This window comes from Anolis sagrei, chromosome Y (assembly GCF_037176765.1).
Source record: "Anolis sagrei isolate rAnoSag1 chromosome Y, rAnoSag1.mat, whole genome shotgun sequence".
In the NCBI taxonomy this organism is placed as follows: Eukaryota; Metazoa; Chordata; class Lepidosauria; order Squamata; family Dactyloidae; genus Anolis; species Anolis sagrei.
The window spans coordinates 67670155-67697084 of NC_090035.1; the positions used below are offsets into that span (position 1 = coordinate 67670155).

General features: G+C 43.0%; 1 protein-coding gene across 1 annotated transcript; it reads left to right on the forward strand.

The window, feature by feature from the left end:
• Positions 1 to 25832, forward strand: LOC137095385 (protein BTG3-like). The gene is made up of 5 exons (XM_067461991.1): positions 1 to 265; positions 14519 to 14716; positions 20175 to 20312; positions 21500 to 21722; positions 22771 to 25832. The coding sequence occupies exons 1-5, from the start codon at positions 258 to 260 to the stop codon at positions 22954 to 22956; spliced, it is 753 nt and encodes a 250-aa protein (XP_067318092.1). The 5' UTR covers positions 1 to 257; the 3' UTR covers positions 22957 to 25832.
• Positions 25833 to 26930: the final 1098 nt, after the last annotated feature.

Genomic DNA, 26930 nt, shown 5'->3' on the forward strand with positions numbered 1-26930 from the left:
GCACGAGTCCCGCAGCGCCCCCTAGCGTTGATCCGGCCCCTTGCAGCTCCCTCCTTAACACTTGCCCTGGAAGTTCCCACGCGCCCAGGATCTCCTTTCATGGTCAGTGACGTCGGCAGTGGGCGGAGAAAGCCCCGCCTCTTTCCCCGGGCCCGCCTTCATATGAGTCAGAGGGGCTGAACGGAGGGACACGAGTGCTGGGAGTTTGCTCAGGAGTCGGGACCGCGTGGCAGCGAGTGAGAGAGCAACACGTTGCAATGGCTGGGTAAGCAGACTGGAAGGGGAAGCAGAACCTTGGAAGTGGAAAGGGAGCCCTTCAATTGGGGAGAAATCCCATGTTTTCCTTTCCTTGATCTGTGTTGCTACTTTGTTTATGTTGCAGTGTTGTTTTGATTTGCTTGATTATGATTTACTGTGGTCGTCTCGTGGGTCTCCCTTCCTCTGCCCAGGTCTTGCAAGTTCAGGGCTTCCACGATCAGTTTAGTTCAACTACTGGGCCACAGCAACGCGTGGCAGGGGACGGCTAGTTTATATATCCCCTGCCATGCATTGCTGTGGCAGTCTGGTGTTCCAAGTAATTGGAAAGTGTTGGTTTCTAATAAATGTAATGTCTTGATGCTTGTGGGTAAATACAGTATTTTCTGTTGGTCATAGGGTTTCTGTGTGGGAATTCTATTGTTGATGGGGTTCAGAATCCTCTTTGATTGTAGGTGAACTATAAATCCCAGTAACTACAACTCCCAAAACCACAGTGATCTCTGGATGTAGGTAAACTACAACTCCCAAAACTCAGGGTCAATGCCCACCAAACCCTTCTAGTATTTCCTATTGGGCATGGGAATCCTGTGTGCCAATTTGGTTCCATTCCATCCATGGTGGAGTTCAGAATGCGCTTTGATTGTAGGTGAACTATAAATCCCAGTAACTACAACTCCCAAATGTCAAGGTCTATTTCCCCCAAACTCCACCAGTGTTCACAATGTGAGTATTTGTGCCAAGTTTGGTCTAGATTCTTCATTGTTTGAGTCCACAGTAATCTCTGGATGTAGGTGAACTACAACTCCAAAACTCAGGGTCAATGGCCACCAAACCCTTCTAGTATTTTCTATTGGGCATGGGAGTCCTGTGTGCCAATTTGGTTCAATTCCATCCATGGTGGAGTTCAGAATGCTCTTTGATTGTAGGTTAACCATAAATCCCAGCAACTACAACTTCCAAATATCAAGGTCTATTTCCCCCAAACACCACCAGTGTTCACATTTTGAGTATTTGTGCCAAGTTTGGACTAGATCCTTCATTGTTTGAGTCCACAGTGCTCTCTGGATGTAGGTGTACTACAACTCCCAAATTCAACGTCAATGCCCAATAACCCCTTCCAGTATTTTCTGTTGGTCATGGGAGTCCTGTGTGCCAATTTGGTTCAGTTCTATCATTGGTGGAGTTCAGAATGCTCTTTGATTGTAGGTTAACCATAAATCCCAGCAACTACAACTCCCAAATGACAAAATCAATTTTTGAGTGATGGTCACTCCTTGGGTTAGTAGGTGTCTTGTGGCCAAATTTGGTGGCAATTAGTCCAGCGGTGTTTGAGTTATGATATCACTTAAAACAAAAAGAGCATACAAACACACAACTGGTAATATAATAATAATAATAATGATAATGATAATAATAAGGGTTCCCGCACCCTCTTGCCTTTCACTTTCCTTTGGTTTGGGATCTTTCTTCTCTGATCCTTTTAGATTTTTCAGTGTTCCCTCAACAGCACCCCAATTCAGTCCTTTCTCTCCTTCCACAAGTAACTCTAGTTCTTTTCCTTCTAGTTCTTTTCCTTCCTTTTTCCTCTTCTCAACCCCATACTCAAGGTCCCTGCCCTGATCTGGAAGCTTTCAAAGTCAAAATCCAGCTTTGAATCGCATGATTTCTCTGAATCTCAAAGTTGCTGGCAAGGGGATTCTGGGAGTTGCAGTCCAGATGAGCAACTCTTAACCCAGATTGCCTTTTGTGCTACTCAGAATTAGGCCCATTGAGTGAATTGTTTCTTTCTGTTGGGCAAAGAGGGCACAGGATGGCAGTTTTGTATATCGGTGACATTCATTGGGTTTTGAGATTATTATTATTATTATTATTATTATTATTATTATTATTTACACCCAGATATGAAACCATGTAAATAATAATAATAATAATAATAATAATGTATTGTCAAAGGCTTTTATGGCCGGAATCACTGGGTTGTTGTAGGTTTTTCGGGCATTCTCTCCTGACGTTTCACTCACATCTATGGCAAGCACCCTCAGTTTCCAACAGACCTCCCAACAAAGAACTCTTGTCTGCTGGACACCAATGTGGATGTTGCATTTGGCCACCTTGATAAGCACTGAATGGCCTTGCAGCTTCAAAGCCAGGCTGCTTCCTGCCTGAGGGTATCCTTTGTTGGATTGTTTCTTGTCTGGAATTCCCCTGTTTTTGAGTATTGTTATTTATTTACTGTCCTGATTTTAGAGTAATACTCGTAGCCAGATTTTGTTCATTTTCATAATTCCCCAGATATATAAATCTCATTTGAAGTAGGATCTGAAAAGAATCAATCAGGGCCAGCCAACACCTCCCAACAATAAAGGATTCCCCCCAGGCAGCAACCAGCCAGGCTTTGAAGCTGCAAGGCCATTCAGTGCTAATTAAGGTGGCCAATTGCAGCATCCACATTGGCGTCCAGCAGACAAGAGTTCTTTCTCCCACCATGGGCATTCCACAATATAAAAACCTTACTGGCCTAGTTTCCAACAGACCTCACAACCTCTGAGGATGCCTGCCCTAGATGTGTTCGAAACGCCAGGAGAGGATACTTCTGGAACATGGCCATACAGCCTGGAAAATTCACAGCAACCCCCTTATTATTATTGTTGTTATTATTTAGGTTGGAATAGGCCTTTTGCTTCTCTCTACTCCTCTACCCACCCTCTCCATCCCTTCTTGTCCTTTGCCTCTCTTTTTATCTCCTCTGGTTGGCAGTTCCTCTTTCTGTTTTGATGCCGTTTCCTCTTTCTGTTTTGATACACTTCTAAACCCAGAGGCTGATGAAACTCACCCATAACATTCTCTGTTGTGCAACCTGGGTCTTTTGTCATCTGGATGATCTGGGTTGGGGAAGTTTGCCTCCACCCCAGACACTCCCTCTCTCCGATATTGACTTTTATCATCAAACAAAGTGGTTGCTGTTCTTTCCTTCTCCTGCTTTTCCTGCCTATGTTTTGTGCTCTTGCTGCTTTTACACTTAATGAGAGCATTTGGCCTAATACGGGCAATTTGGGCCCCATAGTCATAGTTTGAAACTGCATTATATGGTTGCATAGATGGCGCCTCGGGCTAGCAGCCCCTTTTCCTGGCTTTTGGGATCTTTTTCTAGTATGACCCTTTACAACAGGTATAGGCAAACTTCGGCCCTCCAGGTGTTTTGGACTGTTAGGTATTGTGGGAGTTGAAGGATTCTTGAGGATATTTGCCATAGATGCAGGCGAAACGTCAGGAGAGTTCCTCTAGAACAAGGCATGGGCAAACTTCAGCCATCCATGTGTTTTGGACTTCAACGCTCAAAATTCCTAACAGTCCACCTGGAGGGCCGAAGTTTGCCCATGCCTGCTTTACAAGATGTACCTTCAAGCTTGTGATGAGTTTCATGGAGTTTTCCTAGACAAGGGATACTCAGAAGAAGTAATTTCCTCTGAAATATTGTCGCTAGAATTGGGTTGGTGGTGTCCCATCCAAGGACTAGCCAGGACCGACCCTGCTTAGCTTTCCACTCTATTGTACTTTTACTGCATTCTGTGGAATTCTGGGCTCCAAATATGGAGAGCTTTCTGAAATCTAAAAGTTGTTGGGTACACACTATCATTGTGTTTTTTGGGGCTGAGAGTGTGTGACTCACCTGACATCATCTAGTACAGACATGGGCAAACCTGGGCCATCCAGGTGTTTTGGACTTCAACTCCCACCATTCCTAACAGCCTCAGGACCTTTCATTTTCCCTCTCAGCCACTTAAGTGGCTGAGCTGAGATGGCTAAGTTAGTACTTAGTTGTATAAAGAGACACTTCCTTCTCCTTAGTATTGGCCAAACATTGCTGTGTATGACTGATGCTTGTACTGAAAAGTGTGACTGTGTCCTTGATTTCTCAAAAAAACTGGATTCTCTGCAGAATTAGCCATGCTTGAGTCATACCACAATCCCGTCTAGATACAACTGAGTTCATACCGGGTCATTTTGCATGCTGTTGTGTTTTCTCCTAGCAAGGCGATTTCAGGTCACTTTCCTTTTGGATCATAATCCCAAAAAATGAGCTTTTCCAAGTATTTCTATGCTTCAGCCTTTTAATTTGTTGCTTGACTTCTGGTTACCCCATGAATGCTAGTTTTCTGAGGCAAGAGGTACTAAAAGAATGGCGTGGTTCCCAACCTGTGGTCCGCAAGAACTAAAATATGGCCTGCAGCCTCACCGTTACTACACTGAGAGCAACTGGTCTTGCAAAATCCTGTTATAGTGCTGAGGCTTATTAAATATGGTTTTCTGTGGGTGAGCAGATGGTGACTACTGGGTGGATTATGTTCTGTATCAGAAAGTAGAGCTGATGTGATCTATCCAATGCAACAAAATCTAAAGTTGACCAAAAACTGATTCGTAACTATTTTGGTACTAATGTTGGAAAGTGGTCCCTGGTCAAAAAAGGTTGGGAACCACTGCAAAAGTGGTTTCCCCTGAAATATTGCCTACTGCACCTGGTAATTGTTGACAAGTCTCTCACCCAGGGATGACAAATTTAATTCTTGATATTGTCTTTTTACGTCTGTTCAGATTGGCATTGGGATGGCATTGGGAGATGGTTGTTTCCAGTTTGATGTGCCATGTTCAAAATCGGGATTTATTTATTAACCATATTTATTGAACAGGTCCCTTTCCAGTGCATCCTCATCTACACTGATTTTTAAAGCCAATTGGCACCTATTTGGATTTCTCCAAATCCCAGTACAACACTGAAACCTCTGTGCCATATTGGGTCAAGAGTGTGTGGTTTAGTGACTTGAGTGCAGGGCTATGACACTGAAGAGCAGGATTCAAATCCCTGCTTAGCCACGAAAACCCACTGGTTGAGTCGCACACTCTCAGCCTCAGAATGTCCTATGATAGTTGTCACTATAAGTTGGAAATGACTTGAATACACAACAACAAAGCTATTCTCAGGACTGGTCTGCAAGTAATGTCATTGAAGATCTTGTCTCATATTGGTTCATGGACATCCTGTGTTTATTTTCCTTTTTGCTCCATTGGCATGAGTTGGTTTGTGGCACCCTCTCTTTGCCCTGACAAGGAGTTTCCCGGGGTGGATAAAAACTTATTGATCCTTAGATGGAGAAGAACTGAAAGCCCCCTAAAAGCCAAGGAGAACAAGAAAACCCCCTTACTCTATTGAGTGGAATAGTTGGGAAATTCTGGTGACTTCATAAGAAGATAACAGGGCACTTCAGTATTATGTGCTGTGAGTGTTCATGCCCTTAAGTTCCCTGTTAACTTAGGGCAACCCCCTGAATTTCATAAGAAATTTCAAAGGCAAGGAACATGCGGATGTGGTTTTGCCAGTTCCTTCCTCTGAAATATCACCTACAATCCTGGTGGTCTGTTATCTAGATATTAACCAGGACTGACCTTGTTTGGTGGTCTGTCATATAGATATTAACCAGCACTGACCTTGTTTAACTCCCAAGATCAGATGGGATATGAAACCTTTTTGGTCATTTCCTAGGTATCAGAACAACTTACACACATACATAACACAGAGTCCATTAAGTCTGTTTCAATGCAGTATAAATATGTAGCCTCTTTCTGTTTATAGATTAAACTGAACTACTTGGCTAAAGGCTGATAGTCCTTAAGCTATACATTTACCTCTGTGCCTAAGGTGGCAAAAAACTTGGTTTGAAGGGTGCTGTTAACTTTTGGATCATAACACCTTTATTCTCAAATCTTCTGGGTGTTGGGTTGCTGTGAGTTTTCCAGGCTGTATGGCCATTTTCCAGAAGCATTCTCTTCTGACATTTCACCCACATCTATGGCAGGCATCCCCTGAGGTTGTGAAGTTTGTTGGAAACTACGCAAGTGAGGTTTATATATCTGCGGAATAATGTCCAGGGTGGGAGAAAGAACTCTTGTCTGTTGGAGGCAAGTGTGAGTGTTGCAATTGGCCACCTTGAACACTGAATGGCCTTGCAGCTTCAAAGCCTGGCTGGTTGCTGCCTGGCAGAATCCTTTGTTGGGAGGTGTGAGCATGAAAGGCTGCCATAGATGCAGCCGAAACGTCAGAGAATGCTTATGGAACATGGCCATACAGCCCGGAAAACACACAACAACAACCCAATGATTTCAGCCATGAAAGCCTTTGACAATACATACAAAGAATGTTTATATTGCTGCAAGTGCCCAAGGCAATCTATTTTTGCGTTTGTCCCATGCTGTTATCTATTCCGGTGGTTAAAGGGCACCGAGATGGGGTTTTGCTACTTACTGTTCCATATCCATTCCACTTTTGTTTCTGATCAGCCATTTGGCAAATGTTTCCTGTTTCAAAAGGTGTGTGAAATTGTTTGCAAGCCATCTGGAGGTACACATTGTGCATATTACCTATGGCCTGATTGCAATTTGGATGAGAAATAGGCTAATTCAGTGGGTGAATTGGTCACTTTTGTCTCGCCCTCAAAATTTGGATGTCAGTTTGGGCTTTTGAATTCAATCTATTAATCCTGCTTAATTTATATTCTCTCGATAGTCAAGTCTCGAGTGACTTTTTAAATGGGTTTTTATATTGATTTCTGGGTTTGCGAGAAAAGGGAATCCACTGGATTGTATGAGCCAACAGGAGACGCACAGCTTGTCCTTTGCGTCCTCCTGTTGGAAAGAACTGTGCGAGACCCTGAAGTTTCATTTCTGTGCTCGTAAATGTTGACAGTACCCCCGGAAGCAGCTTCTGTGTAATCTTTTTGGCTCTCCTTTACAATGATGTCATCCGGTCTTTGCGTGTGCCTTTGTTTTTATCACTTCTGTGTGGCTCTTGTGGGGACAGCAGAGGCAGGTGAGCCGGCTGATGCAAGAAACAGCAAAGGTAATGGGTGCCTAGGTGTTGGGACTTGGGGGGCAGGCAGGGGAAGAAAAAGACACCTACAATGAGTACCTTATTCTTCCTGGATTCACAACTTTGCAAAACTACAATTCCCATGATTACATACCATTGAGCCATGACAGTCAAAGTGCAGTGTAGGTGTACCTCTAGTCCAACATTCAAACAACTACATTGTCTGTATTACTTTTTAGAATTGTGTTAGAATTACTCAAATTATGCTTTGGCTCAGTGATTCTCAACCTTCCTAATGCTGCAACCCCTTAATAGACTTCTTCAAGTTGTGGTGACCCCCAACCATAATAATATTTTCGTTGCTACTTCATAACTCTTAATTTTGCTACTGTTATGAATTGTAATGTAAATATCTGATATGCAGGATGTATTTTCATTCACTAGACAAAATTTGGCCCAAATACTGCTGGGATTGGGGGGATTGATTTTGTCATTTGGGAGTTGTAGTTGCTGGGATTTATAGTTCATCTACAATCAAAGAGCATTCTGAACTCAACCAATGATGAAATTGAACCAATTTTGGCATGCAAAATTCCCATGACCAATAGAAAATAATGGGCGGGTTTGGTGGGCATTGACCTTGAGTTTTAGAGTTGTAGTTCACCTACATCCAGAGAGCACTGTGGACTCAAACAATTTATTTTTTTAATTTATTATTCGAACTTATATGCCGCCACTCCCCTGGGGCTCGGAGTGGGTTACAAGAACAGGCTAAAATCGAACACAATTTAAAAACAGCAATATCAGAGATCAAAAGCCCGTCGAAACAGATATTTCTTACATGCCCTGCGGAAAGCTGATAAGTCCCGCAAGGCTGGATCTGGACCAAACTTGGCACAGATACTCAATATGCCCAAATGTGAACATTGGTGAAGTTTGGGGAAAATGGACCTTGACATTTGGGAGTTGTAATTGCTGGGATTTATAGTTCACCTACACCCAAAGAACATTCTGAACTCCACCAATAATGGAATTGGGCCAAACTTCCCACATAGAACTCCCATGACCAGCAGAAAATACTGGAAGGGTTTGATGTGCATTTGCCTTTAGTTTTGGAGTTGTAGTTCACTTACAACTCCAAAACCCAAGGCAAATGGATCTGGACCAAATTTGGCATGGATACTCAATATGGCCAAATGTGGGCACTGGTAGAGTTTGGGGGAAAATAGATCTTGACATTTGGGATTTATAGTTCAACTGCAATTAAAGAGCGTTCTGATAGAATTGGGCCAAACTTCTCTCTCAGAACCCCCATGACCAACAGAAAATACTGTGTTTCCTGATGGTCTTTGGCGACCCCTCGTAACCCGACCCTCAGGTTGAGAGATTCTGCTTTAGATGGTGGTAAGGGGGCTGCAAAAATGGTGTTCAGGAGATGCATAGAGTTTTCCCTTTAGCTGCCTTTGAGTGACTCTGTCATTTTTCGCCACTAGTGTATCTGACCCCATTTGTTGGATTTCAGAGTTCCCATGGGGAAACAAACAAAAAAGTCTGTCTCCAGGAATCTGAAGTCTACCGACTCCTATCTGCAGACTTCAGGAATTGCGGGGTGTAGTGGCTATCTTCTCAATGCTAATTCTTGAGGTTCATGAACAACAGAGTGCCTCAACAGTTATGTTGTGGGCTCCCTAGATTGTTGGTCACTATGTGGAGTAGAACAGCAGACGCAGTAAACCTTAGATTTGATTTGTCTTAGCCACTTCTATTGAAAACAATGAGTGCTGTGAGTTCTGGGAAATTAGGTTGGGGTGAGGCCAAAGTCAGGGCAATAACAAAGTTTTTTTTATCATGCCTTGCAGCATTCATGTCTTTCTGGTTTTGGAAAACAGGGAGGGAGTGGTCTGTCAACAACAAGGAGCTATAAACCTTGCATAGCTCCCAACTGCCTTGTGTTAGTGATTAGGATGGCGATGTGTGTATAAACACACATACACTCAAGTTGTGTGCCTTTGCTGATGTGTAATATAGGCAGACTGGCTTCCTGGGAACACACAGTCATACGCCTCTTTCTGCTTTTGTTTTGCTTCCCACTTCCAAGCACAATCTCTGTCTGTTGCACAAAGTTTTGCAACCCACTCACTGTGTACTTCCATGTCCCATAACCGACAGATAGTCAGTTGAGACAAGTTGTTCCAGGAAGTTGGTCAGGCCAGTTTGCTGGGAGGGGAGAAGGGTTTGCTCATACAAAGGCTATGAGTGTACAGATCTTGACTACAGGTGTGTTGCGTGAGTGTGGAGACAAGGTGAGCAATTGCTGTATTTCCAGGTGCATTGCTGTTTGTAGGAGTGGGATGCTCATATCTGCTCATATCTGCACATTGTTAGCTCAAGATTAAGGACCTTTCACACAACATACCCCTGCGATTCCACTTTTACTGCAATAACAGCATTTTATGCAATTCTTATATTGGTAGGGAGAAGTGTTATTATTATAATAATAATTATATAATAATAATAATTTTATTTTTATACCCTGTTTAGAACACAATTGCAGCTCTAGTGTCTCCCCAAACTACAAATCCCAGAATTTCATTGTATATCACCAATCCTAGTTTTGCTGTAAGTATGGCCATGTTCATGAAGCATTCTCTCCTGATGTTTCACCCACATCTACGGCAGGCAATCTCGGAGGCTGTGAGGTCTGTTGGAAACTAGGAAAATGGGGTTTATATATCTGTGGAATGTCCAGGGTGGGAGAAAGAATAGCGAATCACCTCTCAACAAAGGATTTCCCCAGGTAGTAAGAAGCTAAACGTTGAGACTGCTAGGCCATTAAATGCAGCAATATAAACATTCTTTGTATGTATTGTCGAAAGCTTTCATTACTGGAATCTCCGGGCTGTATGGCCATGTTCCAGATGCATTCTCTCTGGATCTTTCGCCTGCATTTATTGCAGCCTTTCATGTTAACATCTCCCAATAAAGGGTTCTGCCAGGCAACAACCAGCCAGGCTTTGAAGCTGCAAGGCCATTCAATGCTATCAAGGTGGCCAATTGAAACATTCACACCTACTTCCAACAGACAAGAGTTCTTTCTCCCATCTGGACATTCCACAGATATATAAACCCATTTTTTTAGTTTCCAGCACACCTCACAACCTCTTAGGATGCCTGCCATAGATGCAGGCGAAACACCAGGAAAGAATGCTTCTGGAACATGGCCATACGGAAAACTCACAGCAACCTGGATTAAAAACTTATTCAAAACTAAAACTGGATTGAGAGAGACCTGTGTTCAATTTGCCAGCTCGGAGTGGTTTGCCTTTTCTTAACCATTGTCCTTCTTGGACTACAACTCCCAGAAGCCGCCAGTCAGCATGGGTATGCACCACTTTTGGGAGTTATAGTTCCCAATGTAGCATTTCTTCCCTGGTTGGGGAAGGTGAATGTATTCGAGGCAGTCGTTCCCAAGTACTGTTACTCTAGGCCAAGGTTCCACAAACGTTTTAAACGGAGGGCAAGTCACAGTCCCTCAAACTGTTGGAGGGCCAGATTATAATGTGGAATAAACATGAATGAATTCCTATGCACATTACACATATCTTTATTTGTAGTGCAAAAGACACTTAAAAACAATGCAATAATTAAAATTAAGAACAATTTTAACAAATATAAACTTACTACTAGTATTTTAATGGAAAGTGTGGGCCTGCCTTTGGTTGATGAGATAGGGTTGTTGTTGTTTTGTTGTTGTTATTGTTTGCTTTCAAGTAATTTCAGACTTAAGTTGACCCTGAGTGAGGGCCAGGTGAATGACCTTGGAGGACTATCCGGCCCTCGGGCCTTAGTTTGAGGACCCCTGCTCTAGGTGTTGTGAGAGTTTGTGGTATAGACGGTAAGAGTGCGGCTCTGAAGACCACCCATGGATTTGGATGGGTCACATTCTCTCAGCCTCAGAGGAAGGCAAAGGTAGACCCTCCCCATCCCCGAGCAAATCTTCTCAGGAAAGCTCCATAATAGGTTTGTCTTATAGTGCTAATGTTTGATTTATACTAGTAGATGGTGTTAGTTTCTGACCTTTTCCCTTGGATTGTAGTATGCTTTTGAGTCTTTTTTTTTTACAACTAAAGGCAACCTTGTCATTGAGTTTTCTAAGACAGAGAATGTGACTTGTATAAGGTCACCCAATGGATTTCCAAATCAGATACATTATGTGAATTGAAAGCAATGTGCAATCACCCTCCCTTTTCAAAATGCCCTTTTGACTGGGTTTTGCTTTGGCTCTGACTTACTGGAGAAGCAGGTCAGGAATGCTGACTCTTACTGTTCCCAAGAACCGATTGGTTAGCAGCCTTGTTTGATAGCAAACGTTCCCTAGCTCACCTGTGTGAGTCATCTGTGGCACTGTTTGACCTGGGTTCACCTCTGATTCCACATCCCGTAGGATGCTGGGGATTGTGCTTTGCGGAGGCACTATTGCTTTCTCACCAAACATTCTAAGGACCTTATCCTAAACTGCAAATCCCAGTACTTGGAAAGGATGTTGCCATAGTAGTAAAAGTGGAACCTAAACACTAAGGAACTGTGCAAAATGAAAGACAGCTTAGTTTGCCTGTGAATTACTTTACTGCAGTGGTTCTCAACCTTCCTAATGCCGCGATCCCTCATGTTGTGGTGAACCCCAAAACATAACAGTATTTTCGTTGCTACTGCATAACTGTAATTTTGCTACTGTCATGAATTGTAATGTAAATATCCAATATGCAGAATGTATTTTCATTCACTGGACCCAATTTGGCATAAATACTCAAAATTTGAGTACTGGTGGGGTTTGGAAAAAATATACCTTGACATTTGGGAGTTGTAGTTGCTGGGATTTATAGTTAACCTACAATCAAAGAACATTCTCAACTTCACCAATGATGGAATTGAATCAGACTTCACACAGAATTCCCATGACCAACAGAAAATACTGGAATTGTTTGGTGGTCATTGACCTTGAGTTTGGGAGTTGTAGTTCACCTGCATCCAAAGAGCATTGTGGACTCAAACAATGATGGATCTGGACCAAACTTGGCAAGAATCTTCAATGTGCCCAAATTTGAACACTGGTGGAGTTTGGGGAAAACAGACCTTGACATTTGTGAGTTGTAGTTGCTGGGATTTATAGTTTACCTGCAATCAAAGAGCATCCTTAACGCTCCCAATGATAGAATTGGGCCAAACTTCCCACACAGAACCCCCAAGACCAACAGAAAATACTGTGTTTCTGATGGTCTTTGGTGACCCCTCTGACAACCCTCCTCATGACCCAACTCAGGGGTCCCGACCCCCAAGTTGAGAAATGCTGCTTTACAGGAATGCTTGGTCTGCATATTGCAGGTTGATTTCAAAATACAAAATAAATGCCCCTGCTGGGTTTGCTATGGTTCTATGAATTGGTTTTTGTGATGCCATTCCCTTTGCAGCTGAGTGTCAGGAACAGGCTGTATTGTACCATAACCAAAATGAGGAGTTAGAGCTATCCCTCCATTGGCAGGCAAAGTCTTTTCAAGTCTCTGATCCAAATGTTTTTAAACAAAGACCTGATAAGAGGATGCTGGAATGTTTTTAACTCCATTGTGTTGCTTTCTGTTATTGCATGTCTTATGTTTTAGCCATGTTTTGCAAAAAGTTGAGAAAGGTTATCTGAAATGCTTGGGACCAGAAATGTTTTGGATTTTGGTATTTTTGTGTATAATATGATCTTAGAGATGAGATCCAAGGCTAAACACAAAACATTTAGGTTTTGTATACCTTATAAACATAGCCCAAAGGTTATTTTGTACAGTATTTTTTTTTAAAAAATGTTTCTGAAACAAAGTTTGAGTGCATTGAACCACGAGGAAGCAGAAGTGTCCTATCTGGACAATTTTTGGATTTGGGGGTATTTCAAATTTTGGAACTCCAAAAAAGGAATTATTTCTGACCTTGTCCACCCTTAGAACTATTCTGTATTTGAGTACCCTTGGTAACTTTGCAAACCCACTCCCTTTGTAAAAATTCTGCTTGCACTGTATTTTTGAATTTCCACTTAATTTTTTAAGTTAACTGCAATGCTAAACACTTGGAGATGGAGAGAAATGGTTTATTAGGAGTAGCATTATTGGATAGCAGTGCCCTTACTTTGCTCCTATCTGCATCCCTGTCTTTTGGGAGTGTCTGTGTGCCCCATAGTTGACAGTATTGTGGTCATTTTTAGCATCAGGGGTTTCAGAGGGGTCGCCAAAGACCATCTTAAAACACATCTGTCCTTCTCTTTTATTGTTGGTGATCTACAACTCCCAGAATTCAAAAACTGCCCCTCCAACCCTACCAGTATTCAATGTTGGCCATGTAGGTAGTGTGCCAAGCTTCGTGCAGATCCATTATGGGCTGGGTTTGATTTTAGGTGAACTATAAATCTCAGCAACTACAATAGCCAAGTGTCAATGTGGATTTTCCCCAAACTCTGCCACTGTTCCCATTTTGGGTGTTTGTGCCAAGTTTGGTCCAGATCCATCATTGTTTGAGTCCTCAGTGCTCTCTGGATGTAGGTGAACTACAACTCCAAAACTCAAGGTCAATGTCCACCAAACCCTTCCAGTATTTCTTCATGGGAGTTCTGTGTGTCAAGTTTGGTTCAATTGCATCGTTGGTGGAGTTCAGGATGCCCTTTGATTTTAGGTGAACTATAAATCCTAGCAACTACAACTCCCAAATGTGAAGTAATATTTTCTCCAAACCCCACCAGTACTCAAATTTTGGATATTTGTGCCAAATTGGGTCCAGTGAATGAAAATACATCCTGCATATCAGATATTTACATTACGATTCATGACAGTAGCAAAGTTAGTTATGAAGTAGCAACGAAAATAATGTTATGGTTGCGGGTCACCACAAAATCAGGAACTGTATTAAGGGGTTGCGGCATTAGGAAGATCGAGAAACATTGCTGTAGGGAGTGAATAGGCTGGCATAGATGCCCTCTGGGTTCCTCCCACGATGGCAGCCACCAGCAGCTTGCTTTTGTTGACGGGTGAATGCGTAAGACCACGGTTGTGACCCAGTTGACAGCTCCCTGATGTAACAGCCCTGCAATCTGCCTTCCTCCTTCCGAGTGAGTCACTTCTCTCCCATCGGCCGGCAGAGTCACTCGAAGGTGTTGCAACTTGAAGACAAAAGGCTTCCTTGTGCTGAAACAGGAAATCTGCATTTGTGTCTCAGCCTAAGTGGATACAGGGACTTGCCTGGCCTCAGCAAAAAAACAGAAAGAGAAATGGGACTGGGGTGTTCCTATGAGCTCAATTATTTTCTGGTTCCATTGTAACTTTTCTTGACCTTGCCAGGATTGAGTAGGATCTCTTGTTTCGCCCTCAGGATACAAAACCAACAGTCGACCATGCAAGAAGAAGTAGAAAAGGGAGTCCGGTTTCTCTGTCGCATGGTGAGGAACCGGAATGAGAAAGTGGACAAGCAACGGGTGGAGCGTTTCGGCGAGTGCCTGGTTGCCATCTTGTGTGAACGCTACACCGGGCACTGGTACCCAGAGAAACCCCTCAAAGGACAGGCTTATAGGTAAGCAACAGTGTCTGGGTTGTGATTCCTTTTAAGTTGAAGAGGGAGGAGTTACGATCGGTTTGATGTTGGGGGATTGTGCATCCCTTTGGATGTTGTTGAACTGTAACTCTCATCAGCCTCCATTAGCATTGTCAGTAGGAAGGAGCGGTGGTGTGTGTGGTCGAACAACATCCAGAGGTAGATCCAGTGCTGGGTTTTATAAGTTACCAAGCTACTTTCTAGCGGCATATAAGTGTATTAAAGGTAAACATAAAATGTTTCCCCTGACATGAAGTCTAGTCATGTCCAACTCTGGGGGGTGGTGCTCATCTTCATTTCTGAACCAAAGAGCCGGCTTTGTCCATAGACACCTCCAAGGTCATGTGGTCGGCATGACTGAATGGAGTGCCGTTACCTTCCCGCTAAAGCAGTATCTATTGATCTACTCACATTTGTATCATAGAATCAAAGAGTTGGAAGAGACCTCATGGGCCATCCAGTCCAACCCTCTGCCAAGAAGCAGGAATATTGCATTCAAATCACCCCTGACAGATGGCCATCCAGCCTCGGTTTAAAAGCTTCCAAAGAAGGAGCCTCCACCACACTCGGGCAGAGAGTTCCACTGCTGAATGGCTCTCACAGTTAGGAAGTTCTTCCTCATGTTCAGATGGAATCTCCTCTCTTGTAGTTTGAAGCCATTGTTCCGCGTCCTAGTCTCCAAGGAAGCAGAAAACAAGCTTGCTCCCTCCTCCCTGTGGCTTCCTCTCACATATTTATACATGGCTATCATATCTCCTCTCGGCCATCTCTTCTTCAGGCTAAACATGCCCAGCTCCTTAAGCCGCTCCTCATAGGGCTTGTTCTCCAGACCCTTGATCATTTTAGTCGCCCTCCTCTGGACATATTCCAGCTTGTCAATATCTCTTGTCAGTATCTTTTTGAAATGCTATGTTGGCAGAAGCTGGGGCTAATAGCAGGAGCTCACCCCCGCTCCCAGGATTCAAACTGTTGACCTTTTAACCCGCTGCACCACCGGTGGCTCATACAGGTGTATATTAAGCACACCTATAAAATCTGAGCCTTTGCTTTCGAGCACTAAATTCATGCTTGATCTAATGAAGTTGTGTACATGCTCGTGATTTTTGTTAACGATCAAGAGAAAACTCTGCTCATGCTCAGAGCCCCATCACACAGTTTTTTTAATCATGTCAGGAGCGACTTGAGAAACTGCAAGTTGCTTCTGGTGTGAGAGAATTGGCCATCTGCAGAGACGTTGCCCAGGGATGGCTGGATGTTTTGATGATTTGCCATCCTTGTGGGAGGCTTCTCTCATGTCCCCACATGAAGAGTTGGAGCTGTCAGAGGGAGCTCATTCGCACTCTTCCCAGATTCGAACCTCCGACCTGTCAGTCTTCAGTCCTGCCAGAACAAGGGTTTAACCCACTGCACCACCAGGGGCTCCTCTAGGTGAACTATAAATCCCAGCAACTACAACACCCAAATGTCAAGGTGTATTTTCCCAAAATTGCAAGTGTTACCATCCTGTGAGAGGTTTCTTTCATGTCCCCTCATGGGAAGCTGCGACTGACAGATGGAAGCTCACCCCGTCTTGTGGATTCGAACTGCCAACCTTCAGGTCAGCAGTTCAGCCGGCACAAGGGTTTAACCCATTACGCCACCGCAGCTGCTATCACACATTGAAAGGGACATATGTCACATGCACAATATCCTTGTGTCTATTCTCTATCTCCAGGTGAGATATAGGTGTCCAAAATACTGGAAATACACTGCCGGATTTCCGGAGCTGTAGCCCAAAATATTTCAAAATTTAACTTAGGTGGGTGTGACTGATCTAGATTTCTGATGATTTGACTTCGTTTCCTACGTTCCTTTTCTTAGTTCAGGGTGTTGGGTTTGCAAACACACATCCCTCCTCCAGTTGCGTCTGAGCCGACTGGGTTTCTTGGCTCGCCAGAAGGTCACTGCTTGACTTCTTTTGCAAAATCGGAATAACAAAAAAGAAAGACCATGAACGCAGTAACCTCTGTCAGCGCTTACACCACAAGGATGAGCTTAATCAGCAAAAAGGATCACAAAACAACATGCTGTGTTTAATGTCAAGGAAATGGTGGAGGTCTGTCGTGGCTTGAGCTGTGGAGATGGAAAACAAGCCTGTTTAACTAGAAAGGAAGTTCATTTTCTCTTTATCAGAAACATCAAAAGCCCAACAATGGAAGAAACAGGGTATTTGCATACATTGTGTTGTCGAAAGTTTTCGTGACCGGAATCTCTAGGTTGCTGTGAATTTTCTGGGCTATATGGCCATGTTCCAAAAGCATTCTCGCCTGATGTTTTACCCACATCTATGGCAGGCATCCTCAGAGGTTGTGAAGTCTGTTGGAAACTAGGCAAGTGAGGTTTATGTATCTGTGGAATAATTTCCAGAGTGGGAGACAGATCTCTTGTCTGCTCGAGGCTAGTGTGAATGTTGCAATTGACCACCTTGATTAGCCTTTAATGGCTTTGCAGCTTCAAAACTTGCTGATTGCTGCTTGGGGGATCCTTTGTTGGGAGGTCCATATTATTATTATTATTATTATTATTATTATTATTGTATCGTCGAAGGCTTTCATGGCAGGAATCACTGGGTTGTTGTAGGTTTTTTCGAGCTATAAGGCCATGTTCTAGAGGCATTCTCTCCTGACGTTTCGCCTGCATCACTACCTCAGACGTAGTGAGGATGCTTGCCATAGATGCAGGCAAAACGTCAGGAGAGAATGCCTCTAGAACATGACCATATAGCCCGAAAAAACCTACAACCCATTATTATTATTATTATTAATAATAATAATAATAATAATAATAATAATAATAATTGCTGCCTGGGAGATCCTTTGTTGGAAGATCCCTAATAATAATAATAATAATAATAATAATAATGCAGAGACTCTGGCACAAGCCAGTAAAGGTGGTCCCAGTGGTGATTGGCACACCGGTTGCAGCGCCTAAAGACCTTGGCTTGCACTTAAACATAATTGGCACTGACAAAATTACCATCTGTCAGCTGCAAAAGGCCACCTTACTGGGATCTGCACACATTATTTGCCGATACATCACCCAGTCCTAGGCACTTGGGAAGTGTCCGATGTGTGATCCGATACAACAGTCAGCAGAGTGATCCCTGCGCAGACAGTCAGTCAGTGCAACTTAAGCAACGTGCAGTCATTGAATTCTTGACAGCAGAAGGTGTCACCTTAACATCTTTAAACATGCTCGCTGAACAACACACAGTACTCACATCAACACAATCACCATAAACAGCTTGCATTCTCCGATGAATCTCCTTTGGGGTGACACCTTCTGCTGTCAAGAACTCAATGACTACATGTTGCTTAAGTCGCATTGACCGACCATCTGCGCAGGGTTCCATACGTTGCACTTTTTAGCAGCACAGCCATTCAATGCTAAGGCTTCCCACCAAAATGGAACTGTAGTGGAGAGTCTACTGAACAAGCCAGCACCTGCCGCATACCAGTACTGCCATCTGTTGAAGAGTTATGAAGGTGGAGGTATTACTTTTCATTCAACCCTCGTAGTCTCCTGGGTGGCAGAAAACAAGCCTGTTCCTTTCTTTCTGTGACTTCCTCTCACATCTTTATACATGGCTCTCATCATGTCTCCTCTCAACCTTTTCTTCAGGCTAAACATGCCCAGCTCTTTAAGCTGCTCCTCACAGGGTTTGTTTTCCAGACCCTTGATCATATTAGTCACCCTCCTCTGGACACATCTCCCTTGAATCATCATCAACAATAAATCTGTAGGGCTAATTTCGCATTCCTAAAGTTAAATATTTTGTGGCAGAGATCTTTAGTGCCGTCCTAGGTGTCCTTTGTCCTCTAGTCGTTGGTCAGATGTTCACCTCAAGCAATGATCTCATGCCTTTTTGTAGAGTGTGTTGTTTGCAGAGCGAGCCGTGAAAGACCCACATTGTATTCCTCAAGGCTATTGGTGTACCTGATTGAAGCACAGTTTGCATACCTGGCGGCTGCTCCACCTGTGCTGCTCACCTGCGGGTCAGAAAGGAGTTTTGTTTGCAAAGCACGGGATGGCATTTATTGCACCACAGGAAGGTTATTTGGCAGGCCTTGTTCTATAAAACTGTATTATTGGTGCACGATCTGTACCGGAGCAAACTGATTCAGGCATGTTTGTTTCCAAGTCACTCATGCCAATTTGCTGAGCGCAATCGTTACATGTGAGAAAGAAAACAGACTTCACAACCTCTAAGGATGCCTGCTCTAGATGTGGGCAAAATGTCAGGAGAGCATGCTTCTGGATCATGGCTACACAGCCCAGAAAACCCACACTAACTCAAAGTTGAAAGGTGTTTTGATTTGGCTTTTGGTAGTGTACAAACCTGGCATATTTAAGAAGAGCAAATAAGAACCCTGGCTTGGCTGCAATGAAAATATTAATTGGTTTCACTTACTATGGTTTTATACGTCTCTATACTGTGGCTATCCTACCAAAAATACAATGGCGGAGGGAAATTATATCCCTTATAACATAGCAAAATCAATTGCAAAGTTTGCATTATTTACAACCATGAACGGTGGAATCTGTAGATACAAACTTTATAGATAAGGAGGTCTGATTGTGTACATTTTTTCTTTTGTTTGCATTTGGAAGTCCTTCATAATCTGATGTGGTTTCGATGGGAAGGGAAGTGTTTTTGCTTTCCCTGGGTCTTAGTTGGCTCCACATGCACACCTCCCACAAAGACTGGTATGAAAAATAACTCGTAGAAGCCTAGGAGGGGATATTTTGCCATTTCAGGGACCAAAATAGTATTTTATAGAAACAGGAAATGGCTATTTAAAGTCTCTTTCAAGCTAGAAACTGGCCCAGACTTATAAAATATATAGTGTGCATTTTGTGTGATTTTTTTTTTTTGTGTCAGGAGCGATTTAAGAAACTGCAAGTCTTAAATCTGATGTTTTGATGTTTTATGATCCTTGTGGGAGACTTCTCTCATGTACCCGCATGAGGAGCTGGAGCTGACAGGGGGAGCTCATCCGCGCTCTCCCCAGATTCAAATCTCCGATCTGTTGGTCTTCAGTCCTATGTATGTTCCTATTTTGTGTGAACATACATACATAACACACATTTTTGGAAATGCAGTACACAGATGTGTGTGCCTTTTAACTCTTTCCATCTATTCCAAAGGAGTTATTTTGGCAAGGACTATTCAGGGGTAGTTTTGCCAATTCCTTCCCCTGAAATCAAGCCTAAAGCACCTGGGATTCATTTTAGTGCTGGACAGGATGACATTTGCCGTCAAACACATTTGAGGATTGCCAGGTTAGGAAAGGCTAACTTGACTGAATGATGGCTCGTGCATACTTGCTGTTTCAGTGGCACATGGGATTTGTCTTGCTCTAAGCTAAAATTCCTCATCTGCTCTCCTCCCTACCAGGTGTATCCGGATCAATAGGAATCAGCCTGTTGATGATTCGCTCCTGAAAGCTTGCAAAGACTGTGGACTGGAATATTCTGAATTAAAGTTACCCTGGGAATTCACCATGTGGATTGACCCTGGAGAGGTCTGCTGTCGGTAAGGACGCTTTTGGAATATGCCCATATTTTCCCCAAAGGGCACTGCATACTTTGCAATCCTCGACGTGTTTATTCATGAGCCTCTATTGTACTCAACAGAATGTATTCCCAGTTATAAATGTGTATAGGATTGCAGCTATGCTCAGTTGCTGGATTAATTCACATTGCATTGCATGCAGAGTCCTGTTTGTGCTCCATTGCAAACTCCACAACGCATCCTGTGAAAGTGAATGTGTGTCAAGCATACATAAATAAGGTTTATTGGGGGGGTTTTTTTCATGTCAGGAGCGACTTGAGAAACTTCCTTTCTCACAGAATGAGACTCTGGATTCATATTAGTTATTGTTATTAGTAGTAATTATTTATGCCCTGCTTTCATACTCTCAAAGGAGACCCAAAACAGCTAACACTAAAAATCACAATGTGTAAATTGGGTTGCTCATCTCCTTTTCTAAGTCCAAGATCCGTCATTGTCCATAGACACCTCCAAAATCATATGGCCGGCATGACTGCATGGAACACCGTTACCTTCTCGCCAGAGAGATACTTCATTGAGCTACTCACATTTTCATGTTTTTGAATTGCTAGGTTGGCAGAAGTTGGGGTTAACAGTGGGAGCTCATGCCGCTCCCCATATTCGAACCTGCGACCTTTCGGTTAACCCCCACTGCGAAGCCCCCACTGCGTCACTGGTGGCTTCGGCATAACCACATAAATACACATATACACAAATATATACACACACACATACACATATATACACACACAAAACACATATACACAGACTGGGCCACGGCAACGCGTGGCAGGGGATGGCTTGTAATAAATAAAACTTTTATATCCCGCCCTATCTTCCCAAGGGGGACTCAGGGAGGATTCCAATGGCAAACATTCAGTGCCTCCATAAACAGACAAGAATCAATATAATAACCCCAGAGGTACCCCATATATCAAGACAAGAGTTCTTTCTCCCACCCTGGACATTCTACAGATATATAAACTTCTTTGAATTGTCAGCAGAACATAAGACACTTGAATTAAAAAGGGCTTTTTAAATATTTTGTATGGTCCACAATGAAAGCTCTGCCTACTGAATTTCTGCTTCTCACAAAATATTGTTATATCATTTCTAGGTGAAAGTCCTCCCTGCCTGTCTTAACCTTCCACTTCCCTCCTTCCACTCAGGCTCAGTGAGAACAGCCACTATTTCACGGTGAAGGATGAGGAAGAGAGCACCACTGCCAGTGGCAAAACTACACCTGATCCGGAGACAACATCGGACTACCATTCTGAGTCTCCCTCCTCCGAATGTTCATCGGAAGACGAGGGGAAAGCCAAGCTGGCAAAATCCATGGCCATGAGCAAATATGAACCATGGAAAACCAACAACAACAACAAACAGCAACAGGTATAATAGAACCATAGAGTTGGGAAGGGACCACAAAGACCACCTAGTCCAACCCCCTTGCCATACAGGAATATAAAACCAAAACACTCCTAAAAGATGGCTATCCAACCAATCTGGTTCAGACTGGCCCTACACTATAGAATTAATGCCATTTGACACCACTATAACTGCCATGGCTCAATGCTATGGGATTATGGGATTTGTGGATGTTGATACTTAGCTTGCTAGGATGGCATTGTTCCCTTGAATGTTTATATAGTAGTGGTGGTGGGTGTTGATACTTCGCTTGCTAGGATGGCATTGTTCCCTTGAATCTATATAAATAAAAATGTAATGTTCGTTTGTAGGATTAACAGAACTCAAAAATCACTGGTGGAATTGACACCAAATTTGGACAACATATACCTAACAAGCCAATGTATGTTCTTCACTCATAAAAACACAGCAGAAGTGACTTAAAAAGGGCCCAAAAGCTAAATGGCGAAAAGCTAAATGACAATACAGTAAAAAAGGAAGAAAGAGGGAGGGAAGAGGAGAAGAAAGAGAGAAAAAAGAGAAAGAAAGGGAGAGAGAAAGAAAGGGAGAAAGAAAGAGGGAGGGTGAGAAAGAAAGAAAAGAAAGGTGTGAAAGAGGGAGGGAAAGAAAAAGGAGGAAGGAAGGAAAGTTAGAGAAAGAAGGAAGGAAAGAGGGAGCGAAGGAAGGGGGAAGATGTAGAGAAAGAGGGTGGGAAGTAAAGAAGAAAAGATAGAAGGAAGAAAAGAGAGACAGCAGAAGAGAAAGAAAAAGGGAGAAGGAAGGAAAGAAATAGAGAAGGAAGGAAGAAGAGAAGGAAAGATGGGAAGGAAGGAACGAAAAGAGCGAGTGAATGAAGAAGGGAAAGAAGGAGAGAAAGAGAGAAGGTTGGCCACAGCAACGCGTGGCGGGTACAGCTAGTGTTTATATAATGGTGGTGGTGGGTGTTGATACTTCGCTTGCTAGGATGGCATTTTTCCATAATAGAGAAATGAAAGATCCCTATTTTAACCTTTCTGTTTTTTCTTTTCCCAAGCCGGCCCAGTATTTCTACGTTCCGGCACCTCTGTGGGTCCCATGCCATCAAGGCATGGTCAGCTACCTCCCGGCGTACCAACCCGTAACCTTCTACTATCCCAACGTCGGATCGAAAAAGCCGGCCAATAGGCAGCCCAACCCCAACTTGGTGAAGCGCCTCACCAAACGGGCCACGAAACCATGAAAGACGACGTAGCTGGGCAACGGCAGTGGTCCCTAGCTCTTGCCCAAGCATCTTCAGGACCAGAAGTTGGGACTCCACTGACAATGCGACTCTCGAGCCTTAGTCCTCAGGGAAGGTAGCTGTTCTGCTAGCAATTCTCTTATGGAGGAATCCTAGATAGTTGGTGTCTTAGTTTTGCCCTCTTTGGTGTGTGTCAAGGGTGTCACCTTGTTTCTATGGTGCTGAACGACTGTAGCATTCCGACTGTGTATATATAAATATATTTGCAGCACTTTGTTGTGCACTCAGAACGTTGCCTTGTTGGAGAAGGGAGCAAAGGAATGGAGGATGGATACAGATTCCTTCTTAGATGGGTTCAAGCCTATCCTGTCGCCCCACAGGATAGGTTTGAACCCCAAAAGGTACTTACCTTTCATCTCCCAGAAGGTGAAATCTAAGCACGAGCTCCTCTTTCCTCAGTTTTCGTTTTCTTGGCTACTTCTGTAAAGCCGGGAAACAAGTAGATGATGCATTTGTATGTATGTTGCACTTTAAGAAGTCAATCCTGCTGCTACCAAAGTTGTGGGGAGAGGAGGTGAATGTGGTATGGACTTCTGTATACACTGTTCATGTGAATATAATCTGTTTTTCAAAATCCGTCCTTTGTTGGCTACTCGTAGGGCAAGGAATAGAGAAGTAGAATGCATTTCCTTGCTGTCCTTGCTTTTAAAATTTTCACAAGGCACAGTGCCTCTGCTTCTATCTTTTGGGCACAAATAGGGTGGCTCTCCAAATACTGTAAATCCCATCTTTCCACACCATTGATTTAGGGCATCTGGGGCTCGATCTATGTCTCCATATAAGCTAGATTGTCAACACAGATAATCCATGTATTGTCGAAGGATAAAATCACTGGGTTGTTGCAAGTTTTTCAGGTGGTATGGCCATGTTCCAGAAGCATTCTCTCCTGATGTTTTGCCCACATCTATGACAAGCATCCTCAGATGTTGGAACTTTTGTAAACTAGGAAAATGGGGTTGATATATCTGTGGAATAATGTCCAGGGTGGGAGAAAGAACTCTTGTCTGTGAGTGTTGCAGTTGGCCACCTTGATTAACATTGAATGGCCTTGCAGCTTCAAAGCCTGGCTGATTGCTGCCTGGCAGAATACTTTGTTGGGAGATGTTAGCATGAAAGAACTCTTTGTCTATTAGAGGTAGGTGTGAATGTTGCAATTGGCCACCTTGATTAGCATTTAATGGCCTAGGGAAATGGGGGTTATATATCTGTGGAATGTCCAAAGTGGGAGAAAGAACATCTTTCAACAAAGGATTCCCCCAGGCAGTAAGAAGTCACACCTTGAAACCGCTACGCCAGTGGTTCTTGACCTGTGGGTCCCCAGGTGTTTTGGCCTACAACTCCCAGAAACCCCAGCTAGTTTACCAGCTGTTAGGATTTCTGGGAGTTGAAGGTCAAAACATCTGAAGGTCAAAACATCTTACTGCCTGGGGGAATCCTTTGTTGAGATGTGATTAGCTCTTCTTTCTCCCACCCTGGACATTCTACAGATATATAAACCCAATTTTCCTAGTTTCCAACAGACCTCATAACATGTGAGAATGCCTGCCATAGATGTGGGTGAAACGTCAGGAGAGAATGCTCCTTGAACATGGCCATACCGACCGAAACATTTATAAGAACCCACAGTCAATCCGCATTATCTGCTTTGGACTGGATTATATGATCCAGTTCAAAGCAGATAATTTAGTTTTTATATGACAGTGGATATGGGGCCTGGGAGCCATTGTTCCACAATCCCTCCAAAGAGCCACACTATTCCCATCATTGGCCCGAATCCACTTGTTACTCCTAATTTAAGTAGTTCCATTGTATCAAAGGAAAGTTAGTTATGTCAACTCATTCTGTTGGACTTCAACTTGCACTATTCCTAACAGTTTCAGGCCCTTCAACCCAACAAAGGATTCCCCCAGGCTGCAATCAGCCAGGCTTTGAAGCTGCAAGGCCATTCAGTGCTAATCAAGGTGGCCTATTGCAACATTCACACTTACCTCAAACAGTTCTTTCTCCCACCCTGGATGTTCCTCAGATATATAAACCTCACTTGCCTAGTTTCCAACAGACCTCAGGCTCTTTCCTGAGACTGTTAGGAATTGTGGGAGTTGAAGTCCAAAACTCCTGGAGAGTCAAAGTTGGCCCATACCTGATCTACACTGTCGAATTAAGATTTTACTTTCATGGCTCAATACTGTGGAATCCTGGGAGATGTAGTTTAGTAAGGTCTTTAGCTTTGTCCGCCAAAGAGTGTTGCCACTTGTCCAAACTACACATCCCATGATTCCTGTTAACTTTGAGCCAAATAAAACTACAACCCTTTGGATTCCATAGCAGTGAGTGATAGTAGTGTCAAACTGCATTAGTTCTACAGTGTGGATGCACATTAGTTGGAAGTTACAGGTGGATTTTGGGTTATATATTTTGTAAACATAAATGGAAAAAGACAGCTGAATTTAAAATGTTGTACCCATTGGCAGCGTGTGTTCTGGCGACGCCATGTGGCTGTAAAAATAAATAATACTTCACCTACCTCAAGTGATATCGTTGTAAAGAGATTTATGAATGAAGCAGAGTTTAATTATTGTATATTGAAGGATTTTTTTAAGCGCTTGACTGGAAGTAACTTGTTGTTGGGCAAAGTATTATTGTTATTATTATTCACGATGTTTAATATATGTCCTGTAAATAACAGCTGTGTGCTTTTTTTAATTTATGGAAAGAGTATAATTGTGCAAAATGTCTTTTATCTGCAGCTTGTTTTGATGCACCATTGATACAATGTCCTTTTTTGCCTTTTTTAAAAGAACCTTTTATATGAAAAATGCCTTTTAAAATAAATTAATAAAAATTGTACCTAATTCTAAATAATCAATGTTGTGTTGGATTCATTAATACAGGCTTGATTTGCCTTAGGAACCACTGATTTGACTTTATAGCAGTCCATAGTATCCCCAATTCAGTGAATTGGACTTTCTCTTATTGGGTTGCTGTGAGTTTTCCGGGCTGTATAGCCATGTTCCAGAAGCATTCTCTCCTGATGTTTTGCCTGCATCTCTGGCAGCCTTTCATATTAACACCTCCCAACAAAGGATTCCACCAGGCAGCAACCAGCCAGGCTTTGAAGGTACAAGGCCATTCAAGTTTACCAGGCTGTATGACCATGTTCCAGAAGCATTCTCTCCTGACGTTTTGCCTGCATCTCTGGCAGCCTTTCATATTAACACCTCCCAACAAAGGATTCCACCAGGCAGCAACCAGCCAGGCTTTGAAGGTACAAGGCCATTCAAGTTTACCAGGCTGTATGACCATGTTCCAGAAGCATTCTCTCCTGACATTTCGCCTACATCTATGGCAGGCATCCTCAGAGGTTGTGAGGTCTGTTGGAAACTAGGGCAAGTGGGGTTTATATATCTGTGGAATGTCCAAGGAGAGAGAAAGAACTCTTGTCTGTTTGAGACAAGTGTGAATGTTGCAATAGGCCACCTTGATTAGCATTTAATGGCCTTGCAGCATCAAAGCCTGATTGATTGCTCCCTGATTGCATTTAATGGCCTAGAAACCATGAAAATGAACAAAATTTGGATACCAGTATTAAAACATTCTAAAATCAGGACAGTAAATAAAGAGCAACACTCAAAAAGCAGGGGAAATCCAGACAAGAATCAATCAGGGCCAGCTAACACCTCCCAACAAAGGATTCCCCCAGCTGCAACCAGCCAAGCTTTTTAAAAATAATTTTATTGAATGCTTATCTATTTTTACATACATAAAATTGGGGTTGGGTAGTATAGGTCGTAGGTAAGAGGGGCAGGTTGGGAAATGGGTGAGTGATGGGTATTATATATCTATAAGGGAAGGAAAATAAAATAAATAAATATAGGAAAAGAAGTGGGTGAAAGGTAGATTATGTGGTTATTGTT